This window comes from Chelon labrosus (genome assembly GCF_963514085.1).
Source record: "Chelon labrosus genome assembly, chromosome: 11".
In the NCBI taxonomy this organism is placed as follows: Eukaryota; Metazoa; Chordata; class Actinopteri; order Mugiliformes; family Mugilidae; genus Chelon; species Chelon labrosus.
Window position 1 is genome coordinate 26,633,343 of NC_140344.1, and position 26,985 is coordinate 26,660,327.

A 26,985-nucleotide genomic window follows, 5' to 3' on the forward strand; every position below is an offset into this window, starting at 1 on the left:
TCTGTGGTATCTGCGTGTGTCATAGTGGTGTCAGTATTTGATAGTTTTGAGTCTCTATGTGGTAGTTTTGAGTGTATCTGTGGTATCTGTGTGTGTCATAGATGAGTTGTGTCAGTATGTTGTAGTTCTGAGTGTAGCTGTGGGAGTTTTGAGTGCTATTGCAGTAGAGTTGTGTCAGTATGTGGTAGTTTTGAGTGTCTTTGTGGTAGTTTTGAGTGTATCTGTGGTAGCTGCGTGCGTGTGTCATAGTAGAGTTGTGTCAGTATGTGGTAGTTCTGAGTGTATCTGTGGTAGTTTTGAGTGTATCTGTGGTATCTGCGTGTGTCATAGTGGTGTCAGTATTTGATAGTTTTGAGTCTCTATGTGGTAGTTTTGAGTGTATCTGTGGTATCTGTGTGTGTCATAGATGAGTTGTGTCAGTATGTTGTAGTTCTGAGTGTAGCTGTGGGAGTTTTGAGTGCTATTGCAGTAGAGTTGTGTCAGTATGTGGTAGTTTTGAGTGTCTTTGTGGTAGTTTTGAGTGTATCTGTGGTAGCTGCGTGTGTCATAGTAGAGTTGTGTAAGTATGTGGTAGTTTTGAGTGTATCAGTGGTATCTGTGTGTGTCATAGTAGAGTTGTGTAAGTATGTGGTAGTTTTGAGTGTACCTGTGGCAGTTTTGTGTGCTATTGCAGTAGAGTTGTGTCAGTATGTGGTAGTTTTGTGTCTCTTTGTGGTAGTTATGAGTGTATCTGTGGTAGCTGCGTGTGTCATAATTGTGTCAGTATTTGATAGTTTTGAGTCTCTTTGTGGTAGTTTTGAGTGTATCTGTGGTAGTTTTGTTTGCCGTTGCAGTAGATTTGTGTCAGTATGCGACAGTTTTGAATCTTGATGTAGTCTGCACCTCTCCGAGTAGTTTTGTGTCCCATTTTGGTAGTTCTGATTGACTGTGGTAGTTTTTACCATCTGACATAGTTTTGTGACTCTTCATGAGTCTCTTTGGGGTAGTTCTGAGTTTATCTCTGGTTGCTGTGTGTGTCATATTTTGATAGTTGTAAGTGTCTTTGTGGTAGTTTTGTGTGTCATAGTAGAGTTGTGTCAGTATGTGGTAGTTTTGAGTGTATCTCTGGTAGTTCTGAGAGTATCTCTGGTAGCTGTGTGTGTCATAGTATATTTGATAGTTTTGAGTCTCTTTGTGGTAGTTTTCAGTGTATCTGTGATAGTTTTGTGTGCCATTGCAGTAGATTTGCGTCAATATTTGGTAGTTTTGAGTCTCTTTATGGTAGTTTTGTGTGTATCTGTGGTAGCTGTGTGTGTCATAGTAGATTTGTGTCAGTATGTGGTCATTCTTAGTCTCTTTGCGGTAGTTTTGTGTGCCATTGTAGTAGAGTTGTATCAGTATGTGGTAATTTTGAGTGTATTTGTTGTAGTTTTGTTTGCTGTTGCAGTAGATTTGTGTCAGCATGCAACGGTTTTGGGTCTCCTTGATGGAGTCTATGCCTCTCTGAGTAGTTTGTTCTCTTTTCGGTCATTTTGATTTTCCTCATTGTCATTTTGCCAATCTTTGTATTTTTTGGTCATTTTTCATCTCTCATCATTTTCATCTGGTCGTTTTGTGTCTTGTTGTGCCTGTATGATTGTACCCTATATGACTTAATGACTAAATTAATTTGGTTGAAATTCACAGATTCGGTCAAAGGACCATATAAGAAATGATGATTTAAATAATGATTAAAGAATATACACCTTGAATATCTCAATGATATTCACATGGCATTCCTTCACTACAGTGTCTCTGTATATATTTAAACAGTCTCAGGTAGTATTTACTATATGTCATTGTGTACATTTAAATTTATTTGTCCATTTATCATAGTCATTATATTATAGTCGTTGCGCATGTGTCCATTTATTTTCCATGATGTCACTGGTATACTCATTCTTGAATCCATTGCATTTGCTGTCTTTTTGTTATTCTCTGTCGGTCTCAGATTTCAAGTATTGTTCACTGTGGGGCTGCATTAGTCTGCAAGATGATCTCATCCGAGCTGCTCTTTGTTTCGTTTACCCTGGCCATCCAACCAGCAGAACAATGAGGCCATCTAGTGGTTTCTTTCTGTTTCCCTCTTTCTCTCACAGACCTGTCTGTGACTCCATCACATGGTTTAATTTCATAATTTACTGCACTTTACAGGAAGAAAACAGGATGCATGTGATTCTAACAAGGATTCTATTTTGTTTCCTTCTGCAGCATCCTGTTTTCTAGTCCCTGACTTCTGATTCTTGAGCTTCCTTTCAGTTTTTAATCACAGTTTGGATTTGATTATTATAATGGCTCGGCTGTTTATCTGTATGTTAATTAACAAACTTGACTAAAGAGAACTGAAATGGTTCCTCCAAGTGACTGTAGACGACAGATCAGATCTGTTATTGCTGCACAAGGGGGTCACACCAAAGAAAACAAGAGTTCCAATACAATTTTACTGAATGAACAAATGCACAAGTATAATGTTTCTGTCTCGTTCATTTTATTGGGTTCTCTTTGTCTACTTTCAGAAGTAATTTACATTGAACTGGATATTATTACAGTCTTGAAGGGACCTGTAGTGGCTGGTGTTCCCGATTAATCGGCAGTGAGTGTAAAACCAGTGTATACTCATGCAGGTAAGGAAACTCTAATGTTTTTCTAACAAAAATGATTAGTTCAGGAGAAATGTTTATTTTCAAGTAATAAATCTTAAAATCTATCTCCCATATTTTAACACAGAGCAAAACAACAACACCCGTAAAATTAAGTAAAACATAAATTAGTTTAAAATTAATACCACAACCCTAAAAAAATGAGACACAGAATAAGCAATAACGTTATAAATTCTACAAGTATAATCCTGTTGTATTGGAATGCATTAGATTTAGTAGAAAGTCTTCATTTTATCTTGGCATGAGTTCATCATATAAAAAAATATACATAAAAGACAGCATATTATATTATGAAAGTGCAAATATAAACATTTCAAGTCATGTGCATTTGCTGTTGTTTTATCCAGAGGTAGTGCAGGAAAGGTGACCCTACAGTAAAAATGAAGCCCACCCTTTCCCAGTACATACTCCTGCCCAGCAGCTAGAGATCCACCATCATTCCTGCGAGAAGCCTCTCTTTGACACCACCGCATCTATTAGTTTGTCTTTCATGATCTCCTTGGTAGAGTATAATGGCAGCTCCAGATAAGAGTGGCACGTCAGAGACTCAGGAAAGTGCATATCGGGGGAGCCCGTATCGATGTGCTTCACTCGCACCATCATATGGATCTGGTCCATGCCAAGAATAGGTACCTTCTTAAAACCAGTCACGAACACTGAAAAAGCGGAAATATTGAAATTAGTGTTTGCTGTCTATTGGCATATTTCTGCACCAGCTAGGTTCTCATGAGAATCCATCTTCTGCAAAGCTTCAAACTATGCGCCGAACCAAAGGAGCTGGACCAATCAGGAGCAAATAGGTAACTACAGGTAGCTACAGGTGTGTTTTAAGGTGTGATGACAATGAGATGTTTAAAATCAACAATGACAAGAGCTGTTGTCTCTTCGGGGTTCATCTACTATCCTACAGTGCTGCTTAAAAGTAGTTGCATCCTTCAAAATTTTCCACATTTCAGCATTAAAATCACTCAAAATGTCAAAAAGTCTTTAAATCAGACAAAGCGAACCCAATCAAAGAAATGAAACAGCAATATTATACTCACTCAGTTGCAAAAGTAGGTGAACCCTTGCTTTTTTAGTATCTGGTGTGACCCCCTGATGCAGCACCAAGAGCAACTAAACATTTCCGGTAACTGCTGAACAGTTGTCTACAACGACCTGGTAGAAGTTTAGCCCATTCCTCAGTTCTGAGATGTTGCTGTTTCCACAACATTTCTATTGGATTAAGGTCAAGACTTTGACTAGGCTGTTCCTTAACATTCATTTTGTTCTTCTTTAACCGTTATTTTGAAGAACCACTTGTGTTCTTGGGCTCGTTGTCTTGCTGCATGACCCAGTTTCTCTTCAGATTCAGCTCATGGGCACATGTCTTGACATTTTCTCTTAGAGTTCACGGGTATAATTCAGAATTCATTGGTCCATCAGTGATGGTCCAGATGCAGCAAAACAGGCCCAAACAAGGACATTACTACTCTCAGATGGGAAGAGCTGATGCTGGAATGCAGTGTTATTTCATCTCAAGACACGATGCCTCTCATTTAAACCAAACAGTTCTACTTTGGTCTCATCTGTCCTGAAAACGTCTTCTGGTTTGTCCACCCCATTACATTGACTGGAAACACTAATTTGGCCTTGAAATGAACTTGTAATCCTAGAGGTGCACTTACTTCTGCAACTCACAGATATGTAATATTGGCTTGTTGTCTTCAATGAACAAATACTAAAGGATAATATTTCTGTTTCATTTGTTTGATTAGGTTCTTTTTGTCTGCTTTCGGGACTTGTGTGAAAATCCAGTGATGTTTTGAGTCGTTTATATGCAGAAATGTTGAAAATTCTGAAAAAGGCATATACCTTTTGTCATGGTTCTGTATTCAGTATTTCCTGTGACCCTGTTTGGTTTTCTTTCGTTTCTAATGTTCTTTCTTGGTGTTTCTTGTCTTGTGTTACTTGTGTTTTTTTCCCCCCTTTGATTGTTGGATTGGTTTCTCCTTGTGTGCTCCGCCCTCATTAGTTTCACCTGTGTCTTGTCCTCCCTCTGCCCAAGTGTATATATAGCCCTGTCATTCCTTTTGTTGTCTGTTGCATCCTCTGCAATCTTTCCCCAAGTTACCTCTGTTCTGCCATCTTTCCTCTGCTTTGTTACTCCTGTTAGTTAATTGTGTTTCTTGTGTTCCGCAGGTCTTATTTTGATTCTGGTCTTTGTGAGTGTTTGGCTTTTCCTGCCATCTGAGCACTGCTGGGCCAGCCAGCCTTTTGTTGCTCTTTTGCCTTATCCCTCTGTGTCTCGCATTTGAGTCCCCCCTCACTGGACACTTTTATGCAGCACTGTGTACCCCCAGCGCATTTGACTTTAAACTCACAAATTCTGTGATATATTTCCAGAAGTTTCATTTGGTTTACTTCGTCATCATTCATCTTCTATACCCGCTTAGTCCTGTTAAGGGTCGCAGGGGTCTGCTGGAGCCTATCCCAGCTGTCCATTTGGTTTACTTGTAGTAAACAAATGTGGATACTTCATACAAAAGTTTGAGAACTCTAGCTGAAAAATTCACGCACACAGTACTTACGAAAGAAATCTTTCTTGTGGTCTTCACTTAGTTCATCAAAAACCTCCCAAAACATCAGTATGGTGGGGTGTCCTGGACAGAACGGCCACTCGTAAACTGTGTTCTGATGACAGTAAAACAGATTGTTAGATTTTATTTTTTAAACATGTGGATATTCTGAGGTGATTTCGTCAACTGTACCCTTTTCAGCTTCTCCCACTCATAGCGTTCTTGGCCCACCAGCACTCCCTTCAGCTCCTCTGGGTGAAACAGCTTGATGAAACGGCGGTCACACACTTGGAAGAAGCCTCGCTCGAACTCCGGATACACAACCTCTACTGACGTGTTGAAGGCGTAATTCACATATGCATCCACAAACTCCTTTCTGTTCAGCAGATTAAAGAAATAAATCAATGAATAGCTGCTCTATACCACCACTGTTTCTAGAGCAACACAACTACTGTAACTCTAACTCAGTTCAGTTCTTACTTGTGGTGTACCTCAAGGATCTATCCTGGGTCCTACAGTTTTCTCTTGGTTACACAGTATGTGATACAAAGTTTTACCTCAGCTAAACTTTTCACTGAAACAAACCTAACATGAATGTAAGATTGAAATATTTTACTTGTTTTCATTTGTCACTGGCTTTCCAGGATTTTGAGGATCAAGTTCGACCTTTGTCTTCTCCCAGTCAATCTGTAAATTAGTGAAGAAGCAGGTGATGCTAGAGATATCACCGAAAAACATTTGGGGAGAAATGTAACTTGAAAAGTAACGTGAAAGGCAACACCAACCGTAAAGAACATGCCCACGTCTTCTAGGTCATCGTCTTTGTAGTCCGAGACGTACTGCAGACTCCTTGAAACAAAGTTATATTAGAAGAACTGCACTCTACTGTCACAATGTGTTGGACAGTCAAACACCACAATTAATTAATATTTACCGTCCAACACTTGGGCTGAACTCCATCATGTCCTCCAGTGTCGGCTCTACATTGAGTAGCTTCTTGAACAGAGCCAGCGGGAACGGTAAGTGTATGATACTGTTGTTGTATAAGGCCAATCCACACAGAATCCCAAACAAGTAGAAGTTCCTCTGAAGTTCCTCTGCTGGTGCCTGGATTTATAAAATTAAAAACAATAAATGTCTAAAACGGCTGCATTATGATTATTTAGAGTGATTCAAAAACCATTTCTCTGTGATGTATGACAGTAAAAGCGGTGACACGCCAAGCCGACATCAGAGAACGTCTGTCAACGAAGGTCGATTGTGACTTTACGTTGTACTAGTAGTCTGTCATTCAAAAGGGGAAACAGGAAGAGCTACTATCAGCTGGGAGGCTAGGAAGCTCAGAAGAGCTACTATCAGCTGGGAGGCTAGGAAGCTAGGAAGAGCTACTATAAGCTGGGAGGCTAACAAGAGCTACTATTAGCTGGGAGGCTAGGAAGAGCTACTATTAGCTCAGAGGCTAGGAAGCGCTACAAACCATCACACAAAGCTAGCCTCTTCTGAATTAGTTGGTCTACAGTTAATTAATTCTAGATTATGTTGTTGTGGACATATTTGTGTATTTGATTGTTCAAATGAGATGAAGAGTCTTCTGTTTAACACTGGATCTCTTAAGTTTATTCAATATGGCTGAATCACTAAAACTAGGCCTGCAGACTGACAAATGGCCGACTGTCGGCTTGGTGTATCACCGCCTGAAAGACTTACTCTGGAGGGGAACCATGCCAGTGTGTTGGACTCATTGAGCATGAACATCTCAGAATTCAACAAAACCATGTCCTGAAACAGGCGGTGAAAAAAGTCTCGCTTATGGACATCTTTGAGCTCTGTGTTCCCATCGAAATAGACCTGCAAAATAAAGGATGCTCAGATGAGAGCAACTATCAAACAATTTGGCTATGCTTTAACCATGAGGTCAAAAATCAAATATTTACCACCAGAGGCTTCTTTAAGGTGTTGTGAGGCGCTGCAGTCAGCTGTGCAAAGGTGTCTTCCAAGAGAGACTCTCGCCTCAGGTTCAGTTCGAAAAACTGAGGCCGGGTAACCCCTACCCGAGGCAAAGTGGAAACCATCCTCTGGTGTTTTCCCTATGATACATTTATTTTTGTATTAATACAGAGTTAATACAGAGCAATGTGTTATTTGTAACAGTCTATGATGTTTCTCAGTCATCCAGGCCATGGTATCCCCAAAAAACAACCTGAAACAAATACTTGTGCTATTTGCAAAAAGTTGACACTGGTTCTGATAGAAAGGAGGCAGAAAAACACAGTGCATCACACTTTGTTTTTGTTTGGGGCTGTGTAGCTGCAGACCAGTCAGGGTGTCCATGCTGACCCCCTGTCTACTGCTAAAAGCTCCTACAATGGACACATCAGAACTGGACCAAGGAGACACTGGATAATGTGGTTTTCGTCTGATTGATAAAGTTGGTGGTGATACGTATCAAAGTAACGTACACATAAACTTGAGAACACAGATTTCCAAGAAGAACTCTACATCGTAATGAACAGTTGTTCACTTCACCAGTTGGTGGTTTTAATATTGTAATAAATAAGACCCAGAGACTGCTGTTAGTTACCTGAGTCAAGGCATTATTGGTTTGAAAAACCCTTATCTTTGATTTCAGATCCAGCAGACATGCAGAGCTGCAAAGAAGAAGCAGCGTTTCATTCACGCCCTGAAAAAAATACACATCATCATTTTAACAAAATGTTTAAAATGTGATGTTATTTGTACAAGAGTGCACGGAATACAAAAAGCGAAATATGAGGAATGACCTGAGTGCCACCTGGACGTGAACCTCGCCAAAGCTGCAGATCGTCCTGAAGGTTTATCTCTAAGCAAAAAGATGCATCAGGGATTTTCTTCTTCTTGTTGGCCTTTAAATAGATTAAATCATGAACGGTTAATCAGATGAAAAGATAGTTAGGATAAATAGGATTACATTTGCAGTGAAACAAACACTAACATTGTACATGTTGTGCAGGATTAGTAGCATGTTGCTGACTGAGTTGTGTGGAACCGGCAGAAACATCAGGATCCCTGAGAGAGCGTTCTTCCACACCTCAACATGTCTGACCATGGCGGAGGGCGACAGCGAGGACCACCACTCTACTGTGGACGATAAACATTAATGACATTAAGTCATTTTTCCTCAGTTAACATTTCCCCGATGTGTTCCATCTTTATTGATCCAAAATAATCAATTTGAAAATTGTGGAGATGGAGAAGCAGCCGGAAATAAAGCGGAAACACGCTACTACCAAGCGGACCAATCACAGACACGTAGTTACATTTCTGGGGAAGTGCACGTCAGGCTACGGCGTTAGGGTCCGCGTAGGGTCTGGACAGACACCGAAGCCTAAACCGCCTAAAAGCGTCCTTTTCATTTTGTTCATTTTTATTTTTTTTTTAATCTCTTACTTATTTGTTCATGTGCACTGGTGCACTAAACTGAACAGCCAATCAGAGAGATGTGGGGAAACAGGAAGAGCTACCGTTAGCTGGGAAGCTAGGAAGAGCTACAAACGACCGACCTTCAGCTTGGTCATGTAGTTTGTGTACAGGGAACTGTGCAGGACAGAATTATCATTTATTAACCTATTATAATCTGAATAAGGCAATAGCTTTTAGATTTCTCTACTTCAGAATCCATGCAAGGGCAGAACTTACTCTTACTTTTATGGAGAGCAAATGTTTCTTTTCTTGCATTCTGACTTTACTCAGCATCTTCTACCATTTCCACCTTTTAACCCCTTAACGCCTGAATTGATTTTTCGATTATATAAAGAAATTAATTATTTGTGTTTTTGCTTACTACTCTGGTCCTACGAGAAACTAGTGCTTGCATAAGTTTCCTAGGAATTTTTTGAATGTGCACAAACCGACATTGGAGTATTACATACGTTATTTCGGGTGCAGTCTGAGTGGAAACAGTGTGTTGCGAATTCGCGACACTAGGCGTCAAGGGGTTAAAGACGCGAAATCTGTCGTTTCTCTCAGTACCTATTATCTGGAGGCTCTCAGCAGAGAGTCTTTGTGCTGCAGCAGCAATCTCCTCAGCGAGCTTTGAGCTCTGTGGCCCTTTCCATTTCTGGATCACGTGCAGAAACTCATTGAGAAGCAGGAAGATCCTCAACCCCTCCACTCCCACTGGTTTCTTATCAAGGGAGGGAAGTAACTGCAAAACAGCAGCCTCGACCTGTGGAGACAATAAAACTTAATGACCGAGTAGAGTAAAAGTTTGTTTGCTGATCAGGTCTCAAGTTACCTCTTTCAAAATAAAATCCGTCTTCACCAGTTTCTCAAAGTCACACCGAGCAAGTGACAAATCCAAACCAGAGTACGTAGGCGACGTCTGGAAATGTTTGTCTTCGCTAAGAAGACAAAATAGTACATTTAAATCTAATAATTGAACAAATGCCCAGACCCAGAAAGCCCTTGTTTACCTTCGGTCAAGGAAGCTTTGGTTCAAACAGGATGCAGAAGAAAACATCCCACGAATTTCCCTGTGGAGATTTCATATGGCTCGTCAACAACACTGAGAGGATGGTGATAAAACCTTTAGAGCCAAATAAATAATAGTTGTGACATTATACTTACAGTTTTATATTTTTCTGTGACTTTGCATCATATTCAGAGGTCCATTTGACGATCATATTATCAACAGAACCCTGTGTTTCTTTGATTTTATTGCCTCTGTTTGAGTCCTCATGAACGTACTGTTAAAAAGAAACAGTTTGATTTAGAGAAAGTATTTTAAATCTAGAAAAAAAAAAAAGGATTATGTATTTGTGCAGGTACCTCATCAGCAAACGAACCGTTCCCTCCTGCGTAGATGTTTTGAATCCTGTGTCCATTAGCGGTGTCTGTGATGATAATAATAAAATAATAATGAAAAGAAATGTTATTTACAGATAATTCACACAGATAACTTTACTGGAGTGGACCACACAATACGCTGTGGATATGTGTGACTTTTGTTTATTTTGTTTTTCAAGATGTTTACCCACTAATGTACCACAATATAGCTAGCTAGCTAACCTCGTTGATTTTAGCGCATGTAGCAAGTGGCTAACCTCTTAGAAAACTGTTCAGTAACCACATTGAAATGTTGATGAACCTATAATTCATAAGATGTGAATTAGTGTTAAGTAGCTAAGCTAGAAGGTACATTTTTGAGTTAACACCTATACATGTTTGCAAAGTAATTTGACACTGAATCAAATATAATTTAATTTCTTATAGATCTACATTATTTGATTTTTGTCTAAAAAAATTGTTTGCATTGCAAGGAAATCGATAACAATGTAATAGTGACTGCCCTTTAACTATGTAATAGAGGCACACTTCTGTACAGGCCAGCCTCTTTTGCTACCTGCGGAGTACCACAAGGTTCCATTTTAGGCCCTGTGTAATTTGGATTATATGTTATATTCTTCCATTGGCATGTTATTTTTTAAATACTATACAACAAGTTGACTCAACAGATATCTTGAAGACAGTTCATTCAAGCACCTTCTTCACTTTTGACTGACTGGTGGAGAGTTTGGGTTTTTCTCACACTTACACTTTTTAGAGACGTATCTCCCATTCTTTTGAGCAACATCCTCTATTTCAGGTTAGTATCTGGTTGTTAACAGACCCTAGTCATGTGAGTTTCCTAATAAATACCAAAACTCCCCATGATTCATTAAAACTGAAGACTTGGACAAAAACGCCTTAAAGACATCTGTCTGCATCTGTTTTAAATATGCTATGACCTGGATAACTCAGTAACTTGAATACACCACTTGTCTTTGAGGTCAGTTATTATGCATACATATATATATTTACCCTGAGGCAGTTGGACAGGTAGCGGCAAAGACGAATGACTCTCTCCTCCATGTCCCAGCTGGCCTTGATCATCACAACCAAAGGAGTAGATCCTCCCAGAGTCTGTCAGCACTAATGTGTGATGACTGAGAAAACAACAGGAAATTTTAATGTCAGCATCTTTATTGAAAGGTTTTGCAGCCTCCAAGCTTTTTTATTTCTGAATCTGAAAATATTGCAGATAGAAGAAGTGTATATGGTTAGTTATAGGACTTAGCCATAACATTATGACCACTAACAGCTGACGAGAATAATGCAAAGTTGATGTTATTGTGATGTCATCTCCAAAACTGCATTTCATCATTTTGTAAATTAGATGCAACACATCTATGCAGGGTTAATATTTGTTGTGACCTCGTTTCTATTGATGTTCTTCTTGGGGAACATCCTAAAGTTCATGTGTTGGTACGTATCAGAGTAACATTAAGATAAATGCCAGGAATGAGAATTTCTAGAAGAACATCTCCAGGTTGGTGGTTGTAACGTTGTGGCCGATCGCGCTTGACAATGGAACAGCGAGTAAATGTCCACAACAAGCCTATTATTGTGTTGTACCTTCCACACGCCACCTTGGTGACCTTTGCCCCCCAGGGTTCTGCAACAAGACGAGGGAGCAGTTCATTCTGGAAAGAGTTGTGGCCGAGCTGTCCGTGTCGTCCGGAGCCGAACGTGAACACTTCTCCGTCCTGAGAACCAGACAACTATGGTTAAAATTAAAAGTCTAAAAAGTCAGCATGTCGCTCGTTGACGAACCGCTCTTACAACATATGTCTCATTCTTAAAGTGCTGACATTTTTCAAAACATACACTCCAACAGTGCATGCTGCATTTCTGTTTCTACATTCATTATCTAATTGAAAAACATATTAGTGGAAAAAGATTGGAAGCAATGGCATGAAACAGCGTGGATGATATGCAACAGAGGGTGCAGGTTTGGATCGTAATGTGAAATGTGGAGGGAAGAGACAGGAACCGAAATCCAAGACTCAAATGAGGGGTCACTGTTAAATGTCAGGAAGAAAACAAGCTGCAGTCTCAGGGCAGGAAAGTCCAAATGAAAGTATTGCAATTTAGGAAAGCAGAATAAATCTAAAAGAGGAGCGCGTGGGGGGAAAACATCGGGGAACAAGAGGGTGGAAGAAACAGACAAACTGACACAGGACCAGAGCAGAGATTAGACTTTATAAATACTACTATATATACCCCATATCTACGTATCAGTGTAATTTGCATATACATTTCTACCTTACCATACTTTCTAAGTCATGCTGACTTTCCTGTCTCTGTGCAACGATGCTGCTGGATACTGAATTTCCCACGGGAAGCGAAAATAACTAAACCCAAACTGACTAAATGTCCAAAACCGAAACTCATGTCTCTAGACCAAAGTTGAGAAGCAGAAAATCCAAAACTCAGTAATATGTCCTGATAAGGATGATAGCTTTTGCAGAGGTTTTGCAGACTAACCTTTGTCAAAGCAGCAGTGTGGTCCCTTCCACAGGAAACATGAACCGTTTTCTTCATGTTCAGGTGTTGAACAGGAGTTGGAGTATGTCTGTCTGTAAAACCAAACATAAAATGAAGAGTTCTGAGCGTACACCACAGACAGGATAAATAATTTTGAACGTCAACTAAACTTCAGTGACGTCACCTGTTGTGTCTCCCAGTCCCAGCTGTCCATACTGGTTTCCTCCCCAGCCGAACACACCTCCAGAGATGGAGAGGGCAAAGCTCTGCTCCCCCCCTGCGGCCACGTGGACCACGGGGATCGCTGACAGAGCTCGGAGCTGTTGGGGCGAACCGGCGCCGGATCTCTTCCCCCCGAGGCCCAGCTGACCCCTGGAGTCCTGGCCCCATGTGAACACCTGACCATCTGTGGGGAAATCATTGTGTCATGTTCAGCCTGTTATAAAACTCTAATCTCATAAGTTAGTTAATTATTAATCACACATCTTTCTGTCTCAGCCGCCACTAGACTCTGAATGAACACAGTCTGTTTTCTTAACCCTCTACGCTACCATGTTGACCCCAAGCAAGTAAAAACTTATTTAAGGGTTTTTTAAATAAAATGAGTTGAGCTGCAACAATTCATAGATATTGTGTTCAAATACACCGATCAGGCATAACATTATGACCACCTTCCTAGTATTGTGTAGGTGTCCCTTGTAGTGACTCATCAGAGAATGAACATGGGCCTTCTGAGGGTGTCCTGTGGTGTCTGGCAACAGGATGTTGTTAGTGGGGGGGCTTTGAGGGGAGGGGCCTCTGTGGATCATCCCACAGATACTTGATCAGTTTGGGATCTAGTGAATTTGGAGGCCAGGTCAACACCTTGTGCTGTTCTTCATGTTTTTTTGTGTGTGTGTCTGTGTCAGGCTGCATCCTGCTGGGGATGGCTGCTGCCATCAAGGAGTGTCATTGCTATGGGGTGGGGGTGCCTGGTCTGGTCTAGGTGGGTGCTACATGTCTAAGTAACATCCACACCAATGAATGCCAGGTCCAAAAGTTTCCCAGCAGAACACTGAATTGTCACAAGATGGCAATGTTATTCACTTCTCCTGTCAGTGGTCATAATGTTGTGGCTGATCGGTGTAATGTCCAATTTTAAGCAGAAAAAACTTCATAAATACTATTTTTGTCCTCAGTTATATCAAAAAAAGTGTTATTCCATAGACTGTATATAAATATGGACGATGCGTCCCCACTTCCTTTCATTGGTCCAAACTGATGCTATTTTCCCAGGGACACGGGCGGCGCCATCTTGTGACTTTAGAGCCAGAGTCTGATCAGTAACGTCCGAGAGTGGAGCCACGTGGAGCCTCAATATCTATGACCGAGCACACTTCCTCCAGACTCACTCCCATTTTCTTTTAATTAATACTATGCTGTTTATTTTTTACAACTCTCACGGTCCCATGGGACCGCTTTACAGAGCGGTTGGCATGGCAACTGGCAGTCACCATTATGTCACATCCTGTTTCTATAGCATCGAATAACTAAAATGAAACTTATCCAAAAAATTGACACTTGAACATACATCAACATTATATTAACTACCTAAAATTTTAGTTTGGCCCAAGTCCCGCCCACTAACATGGAGTGGGTGGAGCTTATGACCTATACTGCAGCTGGTGTTGTACAAGCAGAGTAGTTGAAGCAAGAAATTATACAGCATATGAACACAAAGCCATTACAAAAACTTATAATCTTATAATGAAGAGGAAGAGGTGAAGAGACTAAACACAATATAAAGAAGAGCAGAACTCAAACTGAAGGAAATGCGAAAAAATAGAAATTAGTTGTAGGATGTGTACCAGAAAAACTAAATTAATTAACATTTGCATCTTTGTGTCTCTGACTTTTTGCCTTCAGATTAGGAGCAGTATTGTGCACTGACCTCTTGTCAAGACAACTGTGTGCTCGCTCCCACAAGCCACCTGAGATACAAGGATGTTGATTAAAACCTTTGGAGTGCTGAAATAATAGACACATTAGAGCTCAGTCTGATGCAGTACATTCAGGTGCAGATTTAACATTTATTTAGTCAATAATTTCTCCTCACCTGGGAATGAAAGGAGAGTGAGTTGTGTCCACACAGAAGAGTCTTCCTCCCTCAGACAGAAGTGCGACCGAATCATCTCCACAGCTCACAGCCTCGATCTTCTCTTTACAGTCCACAAACTCTGCAAAAATTCACAAACACAGTGAGCCCATCAACTTCCTTTCCTTCCACCTCCTGCGACGGGAACACAAGACTGAAACTCACTCTGCTTCCCTTTCACTCCTTTTCCATCCGGGCTCTCATTTGTGCGAATAATGGACGCTTCTCCGTTACTTTTAACGAAGGCGAGCACCCTGTGACCGACAGACAGATCAGAGATCCGAAAACTTAGGTTTAAGAAGTGGACGCCGTCACCAGCAGGGACTCTCTTCTTCAAGCGGAAGCCCTGCTGCCAGTCCTCTCCCCACGAAAACATTTTCACTACTAAGTGACTCTGCAGGAAGCAGCGGCCGGTTTTTATGATTCAGCTGACGGTCGAGAAGTGAAACGTGATTGGTTTGTTTCTGTGAACTGTGCAGTGAGCTATGGAAAACAAAACTTTGAAACATGACGAAGTGAAAACAACACACCCAGTGAGTCAGAGGCGGGAGAAGGGAGAAACAAAAGTGAAACTAGAGTTGGTCTTTACAGAGTCTGCATGAGTACGACTTTGTTTAGGTTTCCTTTCTTTACAAATATCTTTTATTATTATTATTGAACACAAGCAACACAAACACTTACAGAACATTTACAAAATAGTGCAGATTATTGTCCTGAAAGTAGACGAAGTAATTGAAACAGAAATATTATGCTTGTGGTTTCATTTCTTTAAGAGAATGAAAACACATTCTCCTAAAGAATATATGCAAAACATGTTTTCATTATCTGGTGTGACTTCTCTGTGCAGCAAGTTGCCTTCCTCAGGCAGCGGGAGTTGCCCAGGAGATACTCAAGGACACAACCCACCACGGTCACTGACTTTTTGAACTGCTACCATCCGGTGGACGGTTCAGAACACTGAAGGCCAGTACTAACAGACTGAGGAATGGCTTCTACGTAAGATCCATAATCGCACTAAACAACATTAAAGAAAAATATTGCGAATTGTGCTATAACTCATACAATAATTGTCATAATGTGCAATACATCCATGCAATAATTTCATATGTTTCATATAATCTCAATTTCATATGTGTAAATGTGCAATATACTTTCTCGCAAACAAGTGCAATAACTTCAAGTGATGTGCAATAACGTGACTTCTTATTATGTGTGAATGGGGTTGTTATGTCATGTTAGTGTTTATAGTTTTGTAATTTTTTTTTTACTGTAGTTTTTTATATTTCTTTTACTTTTTACTTAGTTTTTATTGCAATACTTCTACGGCACCTAAGGCGGACCTCAGTTCACCTTAATTTTGTCGTACCTGTACACTGACAATAAAGACATTATATTCTACTCAGCGTTTACGGTAACCGCTGAACAGTCATCTACAGCGGCTGGGAGGGATTTTAACCGAATTCGTCTCCAGACAAGCAGAAATGTTCTTTTTGGAGAGCAGTGTCTTTGTCCTTGCCACTCTGCCATCACGCCATGCTTGTTCAGTGTTCTCCTGATGGTGCATTCATGAACATTAGCTAATGTAAGAGAGGCCTTTAGCTGTTTAGAAGTTCCCCTGGGTTCCTTTGGGACCTCTCAGACTATTATGGAGTGATCTTTGTTGGTGGACCACTCCAGTCGTCTCTTAAATCTCCTCCGTTTGTTCTCAACCTGTCTGACTGTGGGTTATTTGTTAATTCCAAACTTGTCAGAGATGGTTTTGTGATCTTTTTCACCCTGATGAGGAACAACAACTCTTTTTTTCTGACCTCCTCCAGAAAGCTCCTTTGTTCATGCCATCATACACTTCTACAAACATGTGCTGTGAAGATTAGACTGAGACAAAATTCCTGAATTATTTTAAACAAAGCGAGGCACCTAAACCGCAATTTATACCACTGCAGGACACAGGCGGTGTAACCTACTCCACCCAAACACTAGTCGGTGCGGTATCTTTTTTGCCAGTTGGGTTAATTTTTGTTTCTACTTCCTGCTTCACTTTCAACAATGGGGACTGAAACTTTTGCTGAAATTTCACCGAAGACGAGTCGTACAAATGATTGTGTCTCTGAACCTCCTCAGTTAACCTTTCCTCGATGTGTTCCATCTTTATTGATCCAAAACAATCCATTTGAAAACTGCAGCGATGGAGAAGCAGCCAGAAATACTAAAGCGGAAACACGCTACTACCAAGCAGACCAATCACAGCTCACATGTAGTTGCATTTCTGGGGAGATACAGTACATGTCAGTCTACGGCATTAGGGTTTGACACAGAAGTAAAAACTGAGTCTCATTATATTGACCAGGAACAGTGAACAGATGGACTCTGATTTGGCCTTGAAATGAAGTCATAATCCTAGAGGTTCACTTACTTTTGTAACTCACAGATATGTAATACTGACTCGTTTTTCTGATTAGTGTTGTTTAATTTGTTTGACTAGGTTCTCTTCATCTACTTTCAGGACTTGCATCTGATGTTTTGAGTCATTTTTATGCAAAAATGTAGAAAATTTTGAATGACCCAAAAACTTTTAAGCTGCACTGTAGGACGTTGTGTACGACGTGTGTTGTGTGGTTGCATATTGAGTCTGAGAGCAAGTATTCATCAGCTGACAAACACAGAAAAAAATATTAAATTAGTTTTTATTGAACATTTTTAAATGAAACAAACATTTTTTGTATATATATATTAAACGATTTGAAATTCTCACCTGATCAACATCAACAAATATTATGTATAATTATTAGGGCTGTCAAAGTGGACGCAATAATAACAGATGTACTGTGATTTGACCCTAGTACTCCCCTGTAGTTTGGGAAATCAATGCAATAAATAATAACAAACTTCCATAAGTGGAAATGGATAAAGAAAAGCGTCTTTTATTAAACGCCAAGTGCTGGTACTTTAAGGTAAATATAGAGAAGAAAGAAGTGTGCATTAAATTTGTGACAGCCCTAACAAATGCGCTTTTGTACCATTATGCCCTGGGATGTAATATAATCTATAAATATGTACAATTAAATGATTTAAGACTATTTATCTGAAGAGAAACACAGTATATACACATGTCATTTGTATTTTAAGTATTCACACATCATCGTAATCACCATCACCACAAACAGTGTGCTCAGATACAGTAGCAGTTGCTCCAAAGGCTGCAGTTTGGTCATCCATTTACATCAAAGTGCTCCAACGCAGCGTTAAGTCCTCTGTTCAGTAGCGCCGATCACCGGTAGATCCCCAAATTGTTGCTCAGGGCCTCTATCAGTTTGGTTTTCATGATCTCCTTGGTTGAGTATAAGGGCAGGTCCAAGTACGAGAAACACGTATGCGCCTCAGGGTAGGACTGGTCGTAGTCGAAGTCGTTGACTTGTCCAACTCTGACTTTCATCTTGATTTCGTCCTTGCCGGTGACAGGCAGGCGTTCAAATCCTGTAACAAACCCTGGTGGAGGAAGACGTGGGAATCAGTGAGCTTCTAGCTTTTTAAACTCTTTTATTTTTTACTTTTCTATATACACTGCCTGGCCAAAAACAAAGTCGTCACCAAAAAAAACAGTCACACTCTGTAATATTTTGCCTTTAGCTTTGATTACAGCACGCATTCGGTATGGTATGGTTTCGATAAACTTCTCCAGTGTCACCAGATTCATTTAATCTGGGGATTTGGATGAAACGTCTTCAAGAAACCCTAAAAGTCCAGCTGTGTCTTTTTTTGGGGGGGAGGGGGGGCCTGGATGGCTGAGAACCTTCACAGACATACTTACAAAGAAGTGCTCTCTTCTTGTCTTCACTTAGTTCATCAAAAACCTCCCAAAACATCTGTATGGTCGGGTGGTCGGCATTGTATTCTCCCTCATAATCTGTGTCCTGTTTACCACCGAAAAAAAAAAAACTTTCAATCGTCTGTTACTAAAACTTACATTATTTGAAAGGGGTTGTTTGTTTGTTTTTTTGCTGTACCTGCTTCAGCTTGTCCCAATCACTGATGTCTTTGCCCACCATCACTTCCTGCAGCTCCTTTGGCCTGAAGAGCTTCACAAAATCGCGGTCACACACCTGGAAGAAGCCTCGCTTGAAATCCTGAAACACAGCATCCACTGACGCGTTGAAGACGTGATTCACGTAGGCGTCCACGAACTCCTTCCTGTTCAGCAGATTAAAGTCATAAATCAACAAATAGCTCCACACCACACCTCTGTCCAGTTATTTCTCTCTTAATTCTTACTTGTGGTGTACCCCTAGGATCTATTCTGGGTCCTACTATTTTCTCTTTTACTCTTTTTCTTTTACTTCCCTTCGGTTACACAGTACATAATATTTCTTGGATTGTTAAATTTTGCTGTAGATGTGCCTGGTCTGGTCTAGGTGGGTGCTACATGTCTAAGTAACATCCACACTAATGAATGCCAGGTCCAGAAGTTTACCAGCAGAACACTGAATTGGCACAAGATGGTCGATGTTATTTACTTCTCCTGTCAGTGGTCATAATGTTGTGGCTGATCTGTGTATTTATAGTGTATTGTTCTAATTTCACATTAGTTTAAAAACACACAAAAGAAAACTAGGGTATACGTAGACTAATAGATTCTTACTTGTTCTGTCCCGTCAACATCTTTTTAGGGTTTTCAGGATCAAGGTCAACGTCGGCGCCGTCCCAGTTGATCTTTTAAAGGAAAGAATACTGCATTAGATGGAAATTAAATGATTTTAAACCAATAATCTGTAAAACACTTACATGAAAATCCTCGTATAGGTCTTCTATTACATCATCACTGTAGTCATTCAGGATGGTCTGAAGACTCCTTCAGACAAAATTAAGGAAGTTTAGAGGAAGGAAACTAAAAATACAAATACGAAACATAAATTTCCACTTACTTTGCCACTCTTGGGCTGAACTCCATCATATCCTCCAGAGAAGGCTTTACACCGAGCAGCTTCTTGAACAGAACCAGCGGGAAGGGTAAGTGGATGATGCACTGGTTGTACAAAGCCAATCCACACAGAAGCCCAAACTTAAGGTATCTCTCGTCCTCCTGTGTCGCCTGACGTCGGTGGTGGAGACAATTAAAATTAGGATGGAATATCTCATTCTTTGAGCATTAGGTATCTGTTGATTTGTCTTACTCTGGAGGGGAACCACGCCAGCGTCGCAGAGTCATTGAAGATAAACATCCCAGATTCAGGTGACACCATCTCGTGAAAGACTTTATAAAAGAAGTCTCTCCTGAAAACGTTGTCGTCATCTATGTCATAGCTTTGGTCAAAAACCACCTGCAAAGATGTAATGACAATAAAGTTGAATCTAATCTAATCTAAAAGGGAACAAACAAACTAAAGTTGCAGCTTTTATAAGAAAATCTAAACGATAATGTGTTTTTAACGTGACGCAGGCCTTGGGTTGTTTACCACAAGTGGTCTCTTGTAGTCTCTTTGTTTGTGAGCAGTGAGTTGTTGGAAGGTGTCCTCCAAAACTGATGCTCGCTCCAGGTCCAGCACAAAGCACACGTCTGGAGGACTTGGGAAAAACCATGGAAATTCCAAAAACCATTCCTCCATCACGTGTTCTGTAAGTTCTGTAACCTGGAATAAGGATTCATTTCTTACTTCATTGTGCTTCTCAAACAAATAATAGCTATATATACAGTAGTTCTAACCAGATTTCACTTACCTTGGAGTATTCAGTGTTCATGTCAAAAACCTTTTTCTTCGTCTGCAGATCCAACACAATCGGAAAGTTGCAAAGGACAAGTGGCTCAGATCGCACATACTAAAAGGGGCAAAAAGAGAAGATGAGGCAATGTAGGTTTAAAAACATGTTTCAAGGGACACAAACAAAAGTCAACAGAAAGATTGAAAATGAACCAGTGTTGGTTTTTTTACCCTTTTTTGTGACCGTGAAAGCCACAGGATCAGATCGTCACGGAGGAAGTTGTTGTCAAACATCAAACAAAAGAAGCTCTCTGGGATCCTTCGAGATTCTTCAACCCTGCTGTTGACCTTTAAAGAAAACACATTTTGTTCTACATTTATTATCATTTATGATAAAAAGTTGTGAGAATTGCTCAATTTGCGGTAAAAAGTTGCTAGGTTGGGATCACGACACTGACATTGTACATGTACTGGAGGACCAGAAGGAGGTTTTTGACTCCAGAGTTGCGAGGAACAGGATTATAGGACAGGATCACGTTGAGGGCCTGCTTCCACACCTTGACATATTTAGCCATGGTGGTGGGCGACAGCGAGGACCACCAGTGCCCTGAAGAAGACATCGTGGAAACATGTGAGCCTTTTAAAACAGGAACACACGTCGAGGACAGGACTTAAAACTAGGACAGTACCTATGACCTGGAGGCTTTCCCCCGACAAGCCTGTCACGGCTGCGGCGACGGCCTCTGCGAGCTTGGTGCTCTGTTGCCGTGTGTGTTTCTGGATCACGTGAAGAAGCTCATTGAGAAGCAGGTAGATTCTCAAGCCCTCCACCCCTACGGGCTTCTTATCAAGAGAGGGAAGCAGCTGCAGGATGGCAGCCTCGACCTGTGGGTTGAAGAGGACGTCGTCGGTTACCAGATTTAAAGATTAACACAGCAATCAAAGAAAACCCCAAGTTACACACCTCTACCCAAAGCTTTTCCTTCTTCACCAGTTCCTTGAAAGCCGCTCGAGCAAGTAACAGGTTCAAGCCGTGGTACTTTGGTGAAGTTTGGAAATGTTTTTCTTTGCTGATAAGACAAAGAGAAAAGATTAAATAGATGACAGGAGCTACGACACGGTCAGAGTAGTCGCTGCTGAAGAGCTGCTCAAGCACTCGTTGACGTTGTTGGTGCGTTCGTTTAAACGTTAACTGGTGCATGTGATTGGTTGACGCCTTGCTATGGGGTGGGGGTGCCTGGTCTGGTCTAGGTGGGTGCTACATGTCTAGGTAACATCTACATGAATGAATGCCAGGCCCAAAAGTTTCCCAGCAGAACATTGAATTGTCACAAGATGGTCAATGTTATTCACTTCTCCTGTCAGTGGTTTTAATGTTGTGGCTGATTGGTGTATATTAAAATGTTATCACTAGTGTACCTAATGAACTGGCCAGTGAGTTTGTATCAGTTGCAATTTAGATTTTGCAAATTTTGCTAAAGCATCTTTGAGCTGAATACTGACTTCATGCCACCACATATCAAGAGTTTAGCAGCTGCAACATTTACCACAATCAGCCTCCACCCATTCATTCATTCATTCATTCATTCATTCATTCATTCATTCATTCATTCATCTTCTGTACCCGCTTATTCCGGTTAAGGGTTGCGGGGTCCCATTCATTCAGTAATCAAGAATTCTTACCTTTTCTTGAGGAAGCTTTTATTCAGACAGGACGCAGAGGAAAACATCCAGTGGATTTCCCTGTGGAGATTCAACATCTCAGTGAAACTGTCAAACATCCTAAACTCCTCTCCTCGCCCTCGGTATGAGACTTTTTGGACCTTAGGTGGTTCATTCAGTCAGAGACTACTGCACCCACAGATGCTTCGTTTCCTTGTACAATGTTTGTTTTATTAAGAGCAATTCTTGTATTGGAGTTTGGAACTACTAGTGATATTTACTCACTGTTTGATCTTCTTCCATGCTTTGGACTCACATTCAGACGTCCATTTGTCGATCATGCCGTCAAGACAGGGCTGTGTTACACTGATCACGCTGTCTGTCTTTGAATCCTGTAAAATAAACAAGTCCAGGTTCATACCTCCTTCATCATCATCATCATCATCATCATCATACTGTACCTGTTCTTTACTGACCTGATCAGTCGAGCATGTTGCAAACGAGCAGTTTTCTCCTGCGAAGATGTTTCTAACTTGGCCGTCGCTGGTGTCTGAAATGACGAGTAACAATGTTTGATTAACTGTTTCCTTCGTCAGTGAAGTCGTTAATGTGAGAATTTATTTATTTATTTATTTATTAATTTTTACCCCGTGGCAGCTGAACAGGAAGTGGAACAGATGGATGACTCTCCTCTCCGTGTCCCAGCTGCCCTTCATCTCCACAACCAAAGGAGTAGATCTTCTTGGTTTCTGTCAGCACTAAGGTGTGACGTCTGAGGAGATCGTACACAACAAACACGCTTCAGTCATAGTTTTCAATTCAGCTCCATCCATCTTATTAATTTCTATGCTCCTCCATCCATATTATTACACCTTCTCGTTCATCCTTCCCATGTATGTGGTGCATATTTACCTCCATTTCTAGTAATGTTGTACATTCTGTGCTTATACTGTATTAATGAAATCAATAAATAAAACAGTATATTATTTTTATTTTGGAGTATAAATTAACAGTATGTTAAATTAGTTCCGTACCTTCCACATGCGACCTTGGTGACCTTTGCCCCCCAGAGTTCTGCAACAAGACGAGGACGCAGCTCGTTTCGTGACGAGTTGTGGCCGAGCTGTCCGTGTCGACCAGAGCCAAACGTGAACACCGCGCCGTGCTGAGGAGGCAACGACAAGAAGAGTTTAAAGAAGCACTGTGGACTCTAGTGTCTGTGGAGGCTGTGGTAGGTCACTCATTCTGTACAAATATTAATACATCAAAGACTTGTGTGTAAAGCTGCTGTTCACAGAGAGTTACTGTTCTTCACTCTACTCTACAGAGGTTTCTGGTCGCCTCTTTCAGATCATTGTTGTGCTTTGAAAACCTGAAAATTCCTTGTTTTAGTTTTAAGGAGAACTACAGAGGTAGAGTCAGAAGACCGTGGAGCTTTTAGATGAGACATAAGGAGCTGGTGGACACCAAAACAAAGCAAAACTGACGTCTAGTCCTGTCCTGTCCTGTCCTGTCCTGTCTAGTCCTGGTCTCCTGTCCTGTCCTGTCCTATCTTGTCTATCTTATCTTATCTTATAATAGCTTATCTTATCTTATTCTATCTCGTCCTGTCTTGTCCTGCACCGTCTCGTCTCATCTTGTCCCGTCTCATCTTGTCATGTCCTATCTCGTCTCGTTCTGTCATCCTGTCCTGTCCTCCTGTCTTGTCTTGTCTCGTCCTTTTCTGTCCTCCTGTCTTGTCCTGTCCTGTGCTGTCTTGTCCTGTTTCGTGTCGTCTTGTACGTCTCGTCTCATCTCATTTTGCTTCATCCTGTCCTCCTGTCTTGTCTTGTCTCATCCCATCCTTGCTGTATCGTCCTGAACCGTCTTATCCTGTCCTGTCCTGTCTCATCTCGTCTCATCCTGTCCTGTCTCATCTCGCCCTATCTGTCCTGCCTTGTCGCGTCCTGTCCTCCTTTCTCGTCTCGTCTCGTCCTGTCCTGTCCTGTGCCCTCCTGTCCTCTTATCTTGTCTTGTCTTGTCTCATCCCATCCTGTGCTGTATTGTCCTGTACCGTCTTATCCTGTCCTGTCCTGTCTCATCTCGTCTCGTCCTGGTGTGTCCTGCCTTGTCGCGTCCTGTCCTCCTGTCTCGTCTTGTCTCATCTCGTCCTGTCTTGTCTCCTCCTGTCCTGTCCTGTCCTGTCGCTTCTCGTTTCATCTCATCCTGTCCTCCTGTCGTGTCTTGTCTCATCCTGTCCCATCGCTCATCTCATTTTGTCCGGTCCTGTCCTGTCCTGTCCTGTCTCGTCTCATCTCCTCTGTTAGATCTTGTCTCGTCTTGTCTTTATTATTATTTATTGTTGATTTTGGATAAACACAGAATCTTTTAAAATCTCAGTTTATTCATCTCAACCATCAGTAAATCAAACTTCTCTTAGCCTCTCTACAAACTCATTTCCTTTCTGGCAGTAAAACGTGGAAACATCATCATGAAGCTGTTGTTGACTGACCTTGGTCAGAACCACGGTGTGCTCCGTCCCACAGGAAATCTGACTGGTTTTCTTCATGTTCAAACATTGTACAGAGGTTGGAACATGTCTGTCTACAAGAAACACAAAAGACAAACGTTGAATGTAAGTTATTATGATTTGAAAATGTGCACAATTTAAAGTGAGTATCAAAAAAAAAGAAATTAATAATCGAATACCTGTTGTGTCTCCCAGTCCCAGCTGTCCATACTGGTTTCCTCCCCAGCCGAACACACCTCCAGAGACGGAGAGGGCGAAGCTCTGCTCCCCCCTTGCGGCCACGTGGACCACGGGGATCGCTGACAGAGCTCGGAGCTGTTGGGGCGAACTGGCACTGGACCTCTTCCTCCCAAGACCCAGCTGACCCCTGGAGTCCTGGCCCCATGTGAACACCTGACCATCTGTGGGGAAACAACCAGAATGTTTCTAGGTCTGTGTCAGGCTGCATCCTTCTGGGGATGGCTGCTGCCATCAAGGAGTGTCATTGCTATGGGGTGGGGGTGCCTGGTCTGGTCTAGGTGGGTGCTACATGTCTAAGTAACATCCACACCAATGAATGCCAGGTCCAGAAGTTTCCCAGCAGAACACTGAATTGCATATTTCATTCCAACTTTAAGGAGCCTATCCCAGCTGTCATTTGGGGCGAGAGGCGGGGTCCACCCTGGACAGGTCTCCAGTCTATCACAGGGCTAACACAGAGAGACACTCACACCTACGGCCAATTTAGAATCACCAATTAACCTAACCAGCATGTCTTTGTACGGTGGGAGGAAGCTGGAGTACCTGGAGAGAACCCACGCAGACACAGGGAGAACATGCAAACTCCACACAGAAAGACGGGTGTACCTAATGATTTGGCATTTTTTATTTTACATGTCTTATCTTATCTTATCTCGTCTCGTCCTGTGCTGCTCATCTCATCCCATCTCGCCTTATCTCATCCGCTCTATCTTGTCTAGTCTAGTCTTGGATCATCATCAGTGATCACTTTATTGTGTTGGATTATCATCAGGTGATTTGGCAGGTGCAGGTATGTCTTCATTTATTTACCTTTGGTCAGGGCGACTGAGTGCTGGCTCCCACAAGCAACTTGAGAAATGGTGACGTTAGAAAAAGCTTCCAGAGGCCTGAGAGACAGAGAAAGAGGACAGGGAACAGAAATATTTATGAGAGCAACATATGAAGCATAACACCATTGTTATTAGATCATCCCATGACTCACCTGGGAGTGAAGGGAGGGTGAGTTGTGTCCACACAGAAGAGTCTTCCTCCCTCAGACAGAAGTGCGACCAAATCATCTCCACAGCTCACAGCCTCGATCTTCTCTTTGCATTTCAAAAACTCTGCAAACAACAACAAAATAAGAAGTCTGGATGGACATAGACAGACAGACAGAAAGGGGACAGGTCCTGATGCTCACTCTGCTTCCCCCTCACTCTCCTCCCGTCCCGGTTCTCGTTCGTGCGTATGATGAACGCGTTCCCGTTGCTCTTGACGAAGGCAAGCACGCTCCGTCCCGCGGACACATCCGACACCTGGTAGCCGAGCTCCAAGCGCCGGACCCCGGCGTCCGAGGAGGCGTCGTCGGCGTCGGAGCCTCCTTTCACCCAGAAGCAGCGCTGACAGTCCTCTCCCCAGGACAACATGTTGACTCAGAGCCCGTCCCAACAGCTGATCGGCTTTTATACACAGAGTGAGCCCGAAACGAAACTTAACTGAGCTGGGAAAACAAAACTCAAACATCAGCTGATCTGATAAAAATCAGCGTAAGGAAAACGAAAGTGAAACTTAATTGTTTGTAAATAAACAAAGAATTAAAGAGATCGTCAGTGTTTTTAAAGTTGTTTTTTTTATTAGTTCAGACTATAATCAGTAATAAATCTATGGATGATGCTTAAAAGTGTTTTGCAGACGTCAGCATTTTCTACATTTCTTGCATAAAAAAATGACAAAACATCCGCTGGTTATCACACATCCTGAGAGAACCCGTCAAAGAAATGAAACTTAAAGGATTTATACATGTGTTTTTGTGTATTCAGAAAAAAATTAGCCAATATTACATATCTGAGTTGCAAAATTGTTCATCTGTTCAGAAGTGTTTCCAGTCAATGTGATGAGACGTTTTGTTTTAACAACATTTAGTCTAACAGATGTTTGAGGAAGGGTTGGGGTTAGGGCAACAGTTTGTTGTTGTTGCTCTTCGAGCGCTAACAGGTTATTAGATCTAGTCTCATCTTGTGACAATTCAATGTTCTGCTGGGAAACTTCTGGACCTGGCATTCATTGGTGTGGATGTTACTTAGACATGTAGCACCCACCTAGACCAGACCAGGCACCCCCACCCCATAGCAATGACACTCCTTGATGGCAGCAGCCATCCCCAGCAGGATGCAGCCTGACACAGACA

General features: G+C 41.5%; 2 protein-coding genes across 2 annotated transcripts; both read right to left on the reverse strand.

Annotated features, from left to right (window-relative positions):
• Nucleotides 1-1,964: 1,964 nt before the first annotated feature.
• On the reverse strand, nt 1,965-15,303 carry LOC311495418 (putative E3 ubiquitin-protein ligase HERC3). Its single transcript, XM_084554853.1, has 23 exons — nt 14,880-15,303; nt 14,676-14,796; nt 14,511-14,587; nt 12,765-12,986; nt 12,581-12,672; nt 11,669-11,799; nt 11,075-11,199; nt 10,043-10,107; nt 9,842-9,960; nt 9,688-9,747; nt 9,510-9,615; nt 9,245-9,440; nt 8,208-8,353; nt 8,017-8,118; nt 7,818-7,916; nt 7,171-7,323; nt 6,944-7,084; nt 6,171-6,343; nt 6,022-6,085; nt 5,853-5,923; nt 5,429-5,612; nt 5,249-5,351; nt 1,965-3,334 (listed from the first exon to the last, which is right to left on the reverse strand). The coding sequence occupies exons 1-23, from the start codon at nt 15,088-15,090 to the stop codon at nt 3,114-3,116; spliced, it is 2,982 nt and encodes a 993-aa protein (XP_084410979.1). The 5' UTR covers nt 15,091-15,303; the 3' UTR covers nt 1,965-3,113.
• Nucleotides 15,304-17,443: 2,140 nt separating this feature from the next.
• On the reverse strand, nt 17,444-26,297 carry LOC311495416 (putative E3 ubiquitin-protein ligase HERC4). Its single transcript, XM_084554850.1, has 23 exons — nt 25,999-26,297; nt 25,801-25,921; nt 25,629-25,705; nt 24,758-24,979; nt 24,561-24,652; nt 23,104-23,234; nt 22,717-22,841; nt 22,546-22,619; nt 22,355-22,461; nt 22,091-22,150; nt 21,372-21,477; nt 21,097-21,292; nt 20,866-21,014; nt 20,639-20,755; nt 20,427-20,525; nt 20,165-20,338; nt 19,883-20,029; nt 19,634-19,800; nt 19,494-19,560; nt 19,351-19,421; nt 18,719-18,902; nt 18,523-18,625; nt 17,444-18,200 (listed from the first exon to the last, which is right to left on the reverse strand). Exons 1-23 carry the CDS (start codon nt 26,222-26,224, stop codon nt 17,983-17,985), a joined length of 3,033 nt encoding a protein of 1,010 aa, XP_084410976.1. The 5' UTR covers nt 26,225-26,297; the 3' UTR covers nt 17,444-17,982.
• Between the last annotated feature and the right edge of the window lie 688 nt (nt 26,298-26,985).